This window comes from Paramacrobiotus metropolitanus, unplaced genomic scaffold, assembly GCF_019649055.1.
Source record: "Paramacrobiotus metropolitanus isolate TYO unplaced genomic scaffold, Prichtersi_v1.0 Parri_scaffold0000003, whole genome shotgun sequence".
Classification (NCBI taxonomy): Eukaryota; Metazoa; Tardigrada; class Eutardigrada; order Parachela; family Macrobiotidae; genus Paramacrobiotus; species Paramacrobiotus metropolitanus.
This window is the reverse complement of record NW_026570223.1, coordinates 345,803-356,866: the sequence shown is the minus strand read 5'-3', so window position 1 is coordinate 356,866 and position 11,064 is coordinate 345,803. Positions and strand designations below refer to the sequence as shown.

At 40.0% G+C, this 11,064-nt stretch overlaps 1 protein-coding gene across 4 annotated transcripts; it reads left to right on the top strand.

The window, feature by feature from the left end:
• The first annotated feature begins 6,729 nt into the window (after positions 1-6,729).
• LOC129597708 (uncharacterized) lies at positions 6,730-9,031 on the top strand. Of its 4 annotated transcripts, XM_055495380.1 has the most exons (5): positions 6,772-6,853; positions 7,195-7,315; positions 7,427-7,653; positions 8,085-8,375; positions 8,643-9,031. In XM_055495380.1, exons 3-5 carry the CDS (start codon positions 7,442-7,444, stop codon positions 8,869-8,871), a joined length of 732 nt encoding a protein of 243 aa, XP_055351355.1. In that variant the 5' UTR covers positions 6,772-6,853; positions 7,195-7,315; positions 7,427-7,441; the 3' UTR covers positions 8,872-9,031. The 4 variants fall into 4 exon arrangements, with proteins under 4 accessions (XP_055351363.1, XP_055351346.1, XP_055351337.1 ...); XM_055495388.1 differs by lacking the exon at positions 7,195-7,315 and having other exon boundaries at positions 6,730-6,857; positions 8,643-9,030; XM_055495371.1 differs by lacking the exon at positions 7,195-7,315 and having other exon boundaries at positions 6,734-6,853; positions 7,431-7,653; positions 8,643-9,030.
• The last annotated feature ends 2,033 nt before the right edge of the window (positions 9,032-11,064 follow it).

Genomic DNA, 11,064 nt, shown 5'->3' with positions numbered 1-11,064 from the left:
GTTAGCAGACAGTCCGGGGAATTTTTTTGATTGTTGATTGCGCTGGAATGATAAAGCGCCCGTAAAGTCAGTTCTTAGCAAAGTTTTCTTACTCGAACGTACAACTTCTGGGACCCGATCAAAAGACAAACCCGATCACTTTAGAGATTATAATAGTTTCTTGGGTGAATTATATAGCCACTTCAAATTTTGTTTCTCAGAAGCAAATTTGTGTAAGACAAAAACGTCGATGGCTCGTTTTGACAAATATTGCGCAAGCGATTAAGTGCTTCTCTTTCTGAACCTGCAGTAGTTTTATGATATGATGCATACTTGATTGTGTGCCTTTGGCACACCGTTTATTGCTTTAATTTTTGAATTTTTGAACCGCGCACTACATGGCCAGTTTTTACTTTTTTTTACGGTTACGTTGCATATAATGCATGTAACAGTACACTAGCTGACTAGCATATCTGTATTCTTCTGACATACGCTATATTGCCTTTTAATTAATTTTAAGCAACAGCTAATAACAGGAAGAGCAGCGTACACTTAACTGTATACGATTACGTATAGAACTATACTTTTCCTTATAGTTCTATTATTTGACTTATTTGATTTGATTGGATTTGATTATTTGATTTATTTGATTTGATTTATTAATTTTAAATCATACAAGTATATAGTATACAAGCATATATAATATATAATAATATTATTATCTTAATTTGCATTGTATTGTCTTATGCAGTAGTATTTTTAAAGAAGTTATGGGTTGTATAACCTTTTATTTTGAATACAGAAAATCTTCGTAAGTAGGGCTTGCAAAATAAGACTTCAAACAGTGTTTTTTTTAATAAAAAATGTGCAAACCCAGCGCATACATGATCTGGCTTCACTACAGACCACAGTACTGTAGACGCTGTTATACGAGTATTATCAGGGCTGAATAAACTTTTAACCGTACAATATCAACGAAATTAACCCGGAACCTTGTCGAACATAATAATTATGTTATTTATGTACTTATAATACAGACGCGATATTCAACCGACAAAAATATTTGTATTGTTAATCGGACAACGTTCAATCAGTCTCACGGTTAGAGTTGAACAGCATTATGCTTTAAACATTTTCTCTCATACTATACTTTACCTAAAATCAAATCAAACGAAGCATTTTGCCAATGTTGTTGTTGTGATAATGCGTGAACGCTGCCGGTAACGCGTTAGCCATTTTGATTACGAGTAAAGTGCGGTATCTACGTGTAAAATATCGGGACTTTTCCGTGCTGTTCTTACGTTCGGCAGGAGACCGTGAAGTCAACCGTTGCGAGAGTTAAACGACAACATAAACAAAGCCGTATACACCTGATTATTTTTCCCAGTCAAATAATGAGTGCAATTTAATTATAATCTGGTCCCCAATTACCCGTAGTCTTTCCGAGCTGATACAAATAATGGCTTCTGTGAGACGGGGACCATCACCACAAGTATTCTAAAGTAGCTACAATATCAAAGTGCCTTCCTCCCATTCAGTACAACCCCTCCCGTTCGTCCTCCGCTTTTCCATTACAGGTTTTACAAAATAGTCGTTCCAAGAAATATTGACCTCTATCCAGACAGACACCTGATTTTACCAGTCTGCTGTTGTACACCCATGAACTGATCGCGGCATGGTGACGTTGACAAACGTCTGCGGCCAACTCGGTCTATACAGCAAACACGGCGTTATACTAACCGATAAGTAGAGTACAGTACAGCAGCGTCGTTTCCATGAAAATATTAATTTTTTGAGAACATTTTTAGCACTGACATACGCAGTATTCACGGTAATTCGCACAGCCTGATCCATCGGAGGGCAACACTTTCTATTATTGTGATAATAAGTTTAATGGGCAATAGCCGCCAAGGTAACAATGATTGCAAGCGCCGGTGCACTACATGAAAGTTAAAATTTAAACATTAAAAAAACAACCAAAATCTCTATCTTGTCTTGGGTTAAAAGGTAACGTGCTCAAAACAGCCGTGGCATTTCCTTTAACAACAGCCAGGCTGAAACGCTGCTTAAGGAAAGCAGTAGAACGCGCTTCTCCAGTTAAGTCTCCAATTTTACGGCCCATGAAATGCAACAGTTCACTGAAAGCGGGGCCAAACACTCCCAACGTCTCTATCACTAAAGGATAAAAAAAGTTTCCATTTTCCACAAACGAATATGTCCGGCGTTTGGAATTTTCTGCAAGCTGATCAGCGTGTCCAGGTTTCTTCGAGCTGCTGGTGACATGCGAGTCTGCGACCGTACACCAACTGGTTACATTATTGTGATTATGATCAAATATAATATAATAAATACAATACTAGGCAAAGTGCAGGACATAATAATTCAGTGAAAATGAACAGTTGCTCGTACCTGTGTGGTAAAAAAATAACTTCTGGTGGTCTTGCGTGGCCTGTGGCTCCAGTCTACGACGGCACAGCCCGGAAATACCGACTTTAATGACAATACTGTACCAAAATACCAAAAACCTGACATACTGGCCTCCAGAAATTCTGCAGCCAGCGCCGCTATGTTCAGTATGCTGTAAATCCATAAAAAACATTTGAAACACATGCGTATGAAATATCCCGAATGAACTGGACAAAAACAATTGGAAAAAATGCATGGAAATGATAAACACAGCTTGACCGATGAACAGGACACAACAGTACTTCTGATGTCGGAGCGTCATAAAGCCGGTCCAACCAGAATAGAGGAAACCTGATATATAGATCGTGAATGACGCCCTCTACATCTTTGTGGAGACGACCAATTTGTTGTTATCCTGCACAACGATGAAGAGAACGTTACTCTTTAAAGAGTAACAGCCCCTGGCATCAGAGGCCCAGAACTGCCCTGATCTGCCACCGTCAATTGCGAATAACGAGGAAACTACAATATCAGCAACACGTTGTGAAATTCGGGATAGTTTCGTTTCCGACGGCCGCCCGGCGACATAGTTCCCGCTGCATTTTATCGGGGCTGCGGGGGTGTGAAATGTCAAACTTTTCCCGTTAATTTCTTCAGCTGTTCGAAGCGTGGATTTACAGTCTTCTATTTTGTAAATGCAGTCATACGAGAAATGTGATTCGGTGCTGATACTGAATACGGATTGCTTCCACTACTTTCTCTTTACACTCCGAATGCAGTTTAAAATGCGGACGCACAAAAATTGTGGTAATTGTATGTAAAACCAACGCGGTACCAGCAGGTAGAACAGCACTTTGACCGCTGATTACAACCACCGTGAGCCTTTCAGTGCGCAAGTTCAACACAGAATGTGATTGTCGATAATTTCTACAAGGTCAAGTTCAACTACTGTATGCGCGTCCTCATAGAAACAGCAAAAATTCAGCGGTAAAATCAGAATAAACACTAAACAGAAATACTCAGTTTATGTTTTCACCAGATATTTCGAGCACCTAAAACTGACACTCCGGTTTCTTGGCTATCGGAGCAAACGGCACAAACTTGTGGTAGTATGGCTTTCTGGTTATTTTTCTCGGTGGCTATAATATTATCCATTCAGTAATAAAAATTATTGTTTTGTTAATTTATTATTTGGAAGAAATCGCAGATATAAAAAACCCTACCCTGCACTGATAATGATTGATTAGGTAATGGGGTGTTGTAGTTGGTTAGAAAAATAAAAAATTTGCAAAACTCACGTAAGTTGAACTACCTTTTTTACGTCTAATGCATTTTCGAATACTGTATTACACGTACAGATTTCGGTTAACGAGAGCACTATTAATTTTCTTTAAAGCAGAACCAGATTTATGGAAACAACAGTATAGTATATATTTATGATTTATCTGGATGTGTTTACAATAGATGTATTGTACACAGAAAACAGGCAGACATTTCCAGATGGATTACGGAATGCACGGCGAACATGCATAATGCAAAATGTTGCAACTGGTGTTTTTATCGCACAACAGACGGTACTATGGCAAGCGATTGTCAAGTACAAGGCGTGCTTCGCTCAAACAACATATAACCTGTAAAACCATAAATTGCCGCTGTTAAAACCTTCAGTCTATCGATTTCGGCACGCTGCATTCTTCCGTTAAACTATTTATGACCTTTGCTAGCCTGAGAATTAAAATAGTGTTTGCTGGTGTTAACCTGTTAGGAAGAAACAGGTTAACTAGGACGATAAACACATTGTGACAAAATTACGACATTCTATTTTTTTTAAAATGAGAAAGAAATGCGATAATTTCAACTAACACGAAAAGGAACGAAAGCCTGATGTTACCAATGTACACGAATTCGCTGCCGGTGTCGTACTGAGGGTGATTTCGCAATAGCTTCCAGCACGGACACAAAGTTGCAGTACAGCTTAGGACAAAAAAGACGCATAACCCCACACCCAGATATCCGTACGCATGTGGCAAGTGCATTTTTACGACAACTGGGTATTTTAGCTGACAAGTGAGCCGTACAGCGCACTGCGCTGCATGCATTCGCAATGCTGTTGGTGGGATTATGCGTCTTTTTTGTCCTAAGCTGTAATTCCCTCCCTTGTTCTTTCCTTCACTTCTTGTCACTTAAAAATACTTCAATATGTGTTTGATAATTCATCATTAGTTGAATTCTAAAAACGAAGTAAGTGGCACTCAAGTGATTTTAAAGTGGAACGCCCAGTTTTTGAAACTGGAACAAATTTTTGACGAGAAAATCTTTTTGCCAGTTTCCTTATTTTCTGGAATTTGAAATAGACCGTCGCAATCGGTGAGGCGCAGATGTAGCTTCTTTATTCGGACGGGAGACACGAAATTCTGTGCTGCCACTTTTAATTATCGTAATAATAAAAAATCAAAATTTGATAAAAAAAAACGAAAACGAATGATGTTTGTTTTCCGAAATTATTTACCGGGACAATAATGCAGTGCATGTGGCCCCTCCCAGTGTTAAAACCGCCGTAGATTGCTATACTAAAAAGTCGCTTAAAAAACTTCTCAGGAGAATCTGGATTTGCGGCCCGGGGAGGAACGCAAGGGAAACAGTTGAAATGACTATCTTCCAGTTCACGAAGCTAACACAACGTACCAGTGCCTAAAATCTCACGAAGCCAGATGTTTTCTGAAGGCCACATGATGTAACAATTCACTAAACCTGGCACCCATAGATTATGAATTGATGACGATTTTGTAGCAAATTTTTAATGGAAGGCATTGCAAAACGTTTTGCGAATTGTTACAGTGTTGGGCACAGACCTTTGTCGGTTTGCAAAATCCCACCGTATGCTAAACTGTTTTCTATTTCTTAAAATAAATTTGTTATGATCGCTAAAAGAAAGGGCTTTCAAAATTAACCGCTCTAAGAATAAAACATGCACGGAGAGGATGACAATAAATTCATAAAGAAAGTGGAAGTATATTGCAAAATCACCCTCTGTACAACTGACGGATGTCTGCGCCCGTCCGGATCTCTGCAGCAAATTTACTTGAAGTTCTTATTTGGCAATAGCCAACAGCCACCACACATAAAAGTGCCTGCGCGATGGACACTAATACAAATGACGCAAACTGGCTATTTTGATGCAGTGTGTCAGGATGCTCAACAAGGAACTGGATGTATCCAATGTGAGCGACATGCTCCCCGCGCCGGGTAGGGGCAGACCCAATGGTTTCGGTCCCAATGGACCACCAGTGTAACCGAACATCCTGGAAAATACTGTTGTGATGCTTGCTGTAGGGCTGTAGTTCCGGCTTGTACTCGTTATATGATACTACTGTGACATGCTCAAGGAAGTTGCGCGCGATGCAATGCACCTTTGTCGCTTACAAAAAAATTTATGGGCATTCTTCGGATCTGACAGAAAATTAAATTTTCTAATGGAAACCAATTATATTTCGAACTGCAGTATAAGAATTTATGAGTTAATTACCCGGTGGAATAAAATTCTGCTCTATTAAACCCTATTAAAAACATTTTTGTGGAACAAAATATTTGTATGTTTCGGATGAGTGGTTCACAAAAAAACACCGTATAATACTCATGACTGTGCCAAAATCCAAATAAAACTGGCATCACCCGCCAACTGCGAATAACGAGGAAACTGTACATCAGTACATGACACTGATGCGGTGATGCCTGATATCAGCAACCCGTCATGCAATTCGGAATTGCTTCTTTTCCGGCGGCCGTCCCCGACCAAGTCCCGTACATTTTAGCCTAGAACTCGAGGCTATGAGTTTATGAAATGTTAAACTCCTCTCGTGGGTTTAGCTGTTCGAAGCGCGTATTTACAGTGTTTTAATCTGTACAAAATACGACTAATTATATACGCATAGTACGAGCAATGTGTTTCGGTGCTTATAGTTTCAACTTTCAACTGAATACGAATTGTTTCCAATGCTTAGGTCAAAAGGTAAATTACTGGGAAAAATTTGACTTGTTCCGTTTAATAGTGGTGAAAATGATCTACGGTCACCGTTTTTTTCTTTTCGCGTTGCAAGCAGTTTGAAATTTGAAAGCACAAAAGTTGTAAGTATACTATTAGTTGCAACTTCAAGGCGGTATCGGCGGTTGAACAGCGCTTCAGCCGCTGATATGACGACGCCAAACCTTTTGCAGTACGTCAAAGTCCAGTTCCAAGTCCGACTATCGATAATTTCTGCGAGGTCAAGTTCAACGACTGTACGCTGCATACGCTTTCTCATAGATAGATAGACAAGATAAGCCATAAAAATTGTGCAGACAGTTATAAGAATATCGATGCTGTATAATTTATGTTTTCACCTATTCCAACGACCAAAATCGACAGTTCGTTTTCTTGGCGACTAGAGAAGACGACATGAACATTATGATATTTTCTGGTTGCGTTCTCGTAAGTACGTAATGCTACTGTTTATTTTGATATTAGTTAATGATGTTTTGTCAATAAATACCATTTTGAGGAAATCGTGCGTATAGAAAGAACCCTGCCCGGCATTGTTAATGTACGATTGGGTCATTGGATGTTGTGGTTGATTTGCTCAGTATGAATCTTACTGAGCAAATGTCCCATAAGACTGCACTAACTTTTCTTCGTATGTACATAAGTCAACTAGAGTAGTAAGTATTTCATTAATGGGTTCGGAAGCAAATTTATGGAAACACTACCGCATACTTATCACTGGTCATCGGCAAATAATGCACCAGATATGCATATTGTCTGATTGTACGCAGAAATCAGGCAGCCATTTCCAGATGGATAACGAAATGTACGGCGAACCTATCAAAGCAAAATGATGTAACTGGCACTTTTATCACACGATCAACGATCCTGCATGTAACGCGGCAAAACAAGGTGTGCCTCGCCCAAACCCTGTATCGCCCATAAAAACCATAAATTTCCGCTGTTGAAACATTCAGTCCATCAATTCTGCACGCTGTTAATCTGTTCGTAACCTTTTGCTAGACAGAGAAGAGCAAAATGATGTTTGCCGGTGTTATTGCGGGATTGTTGGCCATTGCCAGCTACGTTGCCGCCAATCCAGTGGCGCTGGATACCTGCGACGCCAGCACCTTCGCGCCGTGCGGGATGACCATGCAGACGTACGCCATGGGACCGGAAGGTCACGATTATTTGGCCAAGCTGCAAGCAGGAATGGATGTGACGGAGCCGCAGCTGAGAAGCCTCTGCAGGTATCCTGAACCGCTTTTCCGCGTGGATATTAATACAATATTTTAGCCGGTATATGTACGACTCGTTACAGTAACAGTACGATAACTTTTTAACTATAAAAGTACTGTACAGCTAACGGCCATAAATTTTTCTAGAGTTGTACTCTGTCTCTCTGTATGAATTACCTAAAAAGTCTTATTTACTAGTTTAGCTTAACCAGGATGATAAACGCGTTTTATTAAAATTGTGCTATTGTTAATTCTCAAAGATGAGAACGAACGATAACTGAATTTAAAAACGATAACTAAACTTTAAGAATTAACAATATCACAATTTTATTAAAACGCGTTTAAAGAAAAAACGATAACTGAATTTTAAAAAGAAAGAAACTAGACAGTAATAAGTCTTCTGTGTGATTATTTACTTTTTCTGTTTATTCTGTTTTTGGCAGAGTTACCAAGGAAGCCTTAGCCTGTGTGAAAATCGCCCTCGGTCAGTGCGTTCCGCGTGATGTAACCGATTTTCACGAATTCACTGCCACTGTGGTACGACTGATGGATGTCTGTGACCGTCCGGATCTTTACAGCAAATTCAACACCTTGATGCAGTGCGGCAAGACACTCAACCAGACCAGTGGCTCCAAAGCACGCGCTTGCGGCACTCTTTCGTTTCGCCTGGGTTTGGAGAAAGAGGATAATTGGGCTGGATGGCGCAACGGGAAAATTTTTAAGCAAATATGCTGGTAAACGAGCAGATTCTTCACTAAATCATGATACGTCAAAATAAGTAAAAATCGAGGTACGTAATAAACTGGAGTAATACTGATAAGAAAGCAATTCAAACTTTCGACGAAAATAACCTTGCCAGATTTAAAGTACTTCACTATATTTTTAAATTTGTAAAACGATAAAGGATAAAGATTACGATAAAGAACGATAAAGGTTACGATAAAGATTACGCAGTTTGTCAAATTTATAAACTAAAATCGTAACGTATTTTGCAATTGCAGTAGTATCAAATCCCATAAAACCTGCACTGGAACGGAAGTGGCTGACAAGTGCGGACGTGAGACCCAACAAATTTCTGATGAGCAAACTCATGCCATCGAGGAGGCCTTCAAATGCAACGGTCCCCGTGGACAAAACTGTCCGCTCCTGCCACCGCCCTCTGCGGACGACGAAAAGCCGTTCCCCGTACCCAGCATGGCCAATATGTTGGCATACAGATACTGGTCATAGTAATTGATGATAACGATGAAAACCTCAGAAATAGGATAATGGCAACGTGACTGTTTATATGCTATATATACACATGTATATAAGTATTAACAGAAAACCTGATAACAAATTTAGAAGTTTAAGTTTAACGTTTCAGTTCGACTCAGCAGGTCAAACTGTACATATCTCTATATATTAAATTATTAATAGCATAAGCCTTAGCAAAATTCTATTCGTATCTCCCTTTTGCAAACGATACACTGAACCAAACTTTAATGTCTATGGATCATGCGATAGCGCTGCGATCATAGATTTGCAGAAACGAGTTAGTTTTTCTAAACTATTTGAGACCTGGAAAAAAATTTCAAAAATGTTTAACATACGAAGTCTATGGGAAAAGTCAAGAACCCACCACTGCAAACCCAACCACTCCACCACTGTGTCCAACAGAGTGAGAGGCTGTGAGACAGCCAGAAACGCAGTTCTGACAATTCCGCTAAGCACTACACGGAATTAAATTCAAACCTTTACGTATGTCATTGGCGAGCTTTTGAATTTTTCACCGAAAGTCAGTTTCGAGGAAGAAAATTAAACGGGGGAAAGAAGATTTTCAAAGAGCCCACATTCCCTGTGGGGAAACGGGGACTGCAAGATCTGCAGATAAAGTAGCTGCCCGTCGAAGCGGTTTGATCAGTTTTAAATTTAGTGATTCCACGGGCGGGTGCGATTGTCTTTGTTGCCGAATCTCATCTGTATGGCTATGCTGTTACAATAAGTACTTTGATAGTTTATACCGTATACGCAACATTAACATTACTTACACAAACATTTATGGTGAAGGCTCCGCATACCACCTTTATACCACCTTTCACACCACCTTAGACTTCTAATACCACCTTTCGCACACCACGTTTGACTCCGCATACCACAACAAAATTTTTTGTAACTTTTAATAAAATAATAAGTTAAATTATTTGTTGCCGTTTGCTGCGGCATTTGCATATGACCTTTTCCACAAAAGAAGCCCCGCAGAGACATCATATACCGGCAAATGTATCCGAAAATGGATTTCAGAATGCTTTGAGAAAAAAGACGCGCCGGTCGAAAAAATTGCCAATCCGGGATATGATCACATATGCTCTATACTGTAGATGCGGCATTGTACATTAATATTTTGGAAAAGGGATTTTTGGAAAACTTAAATTAAATTCTTCAGTTCGTTAGACACGTATTGACATGCTATGCGGAAGTCGCACCGCGACAACCGCACTAGATGACCAAACCTACTCAATCGGTAGAGTGGGAATATGCTCTGGACTCCGTAAGTGGTACTACTGCTTACTTCCGCTAGGTACGAGCGGATTGCTGTGCCTAACGAAAGTTACCGAAACCAAAACACTCAGGAACTTCCCAAATGTTTAATCACCAAACCGAACGAACGAACAAACAGAACAGAACAGAACGAGATATGAACTTCCTTCTAACCTAGAGTCACACGACCTTTCAGCTAGAAACAAGCTCACAGATTTAGTTGAAGTTAGAAACTTCAGACTCATCAGTTAAACCAGAATCGTGGATCCAATTAGCGATCAAATGCGTTAGATAAGAACAGCACATCGTACGTAACGGAACAGACAACACGTACGTCGTAACACGTACGTACGTAATACGCGCAATCTATGCATAGCGCGTATCCCCACTGCTACAGAATTAACGTCCGCGTTAATCAAAGCAAACAAACAAACAAAAACCAAAATCAAAGAAAATCAAATCCAGGAAGTACCGTAATCCTGGAGGATCCGTTTCATCATTCGCGCGTGGAATCCGGGGTGTGACGGGGGTTCGAATGGAGGTCCAAGTTGATGAAGTTGGTGTTCCGTCCAAGTCCTCCGAAGTTCCTCGTTCCACAAACCGTCAGGCCAGACACATCAGAAATGGCAGCCATTCTGACAAACACTGGCTACCGCCAATCAATCAACAACACAGATTAAAACGAATGAATACCGTTCGTTAATCAGCATCTTCAGTGCCCCAAAAAGTGGATATTTAATTCCACTAATTACTGGCAATTACCCCCACTGCAAGTTTGCACCTGCAGTCAAACGATAAAACACAGTCAATCACAAACAGTTCACAAGAACCAATACGATAGCATGGTTCTTAGCAGTGATCAAACAAAACGTAACCAGTATCATCCAAGATTAACTTCCGGAT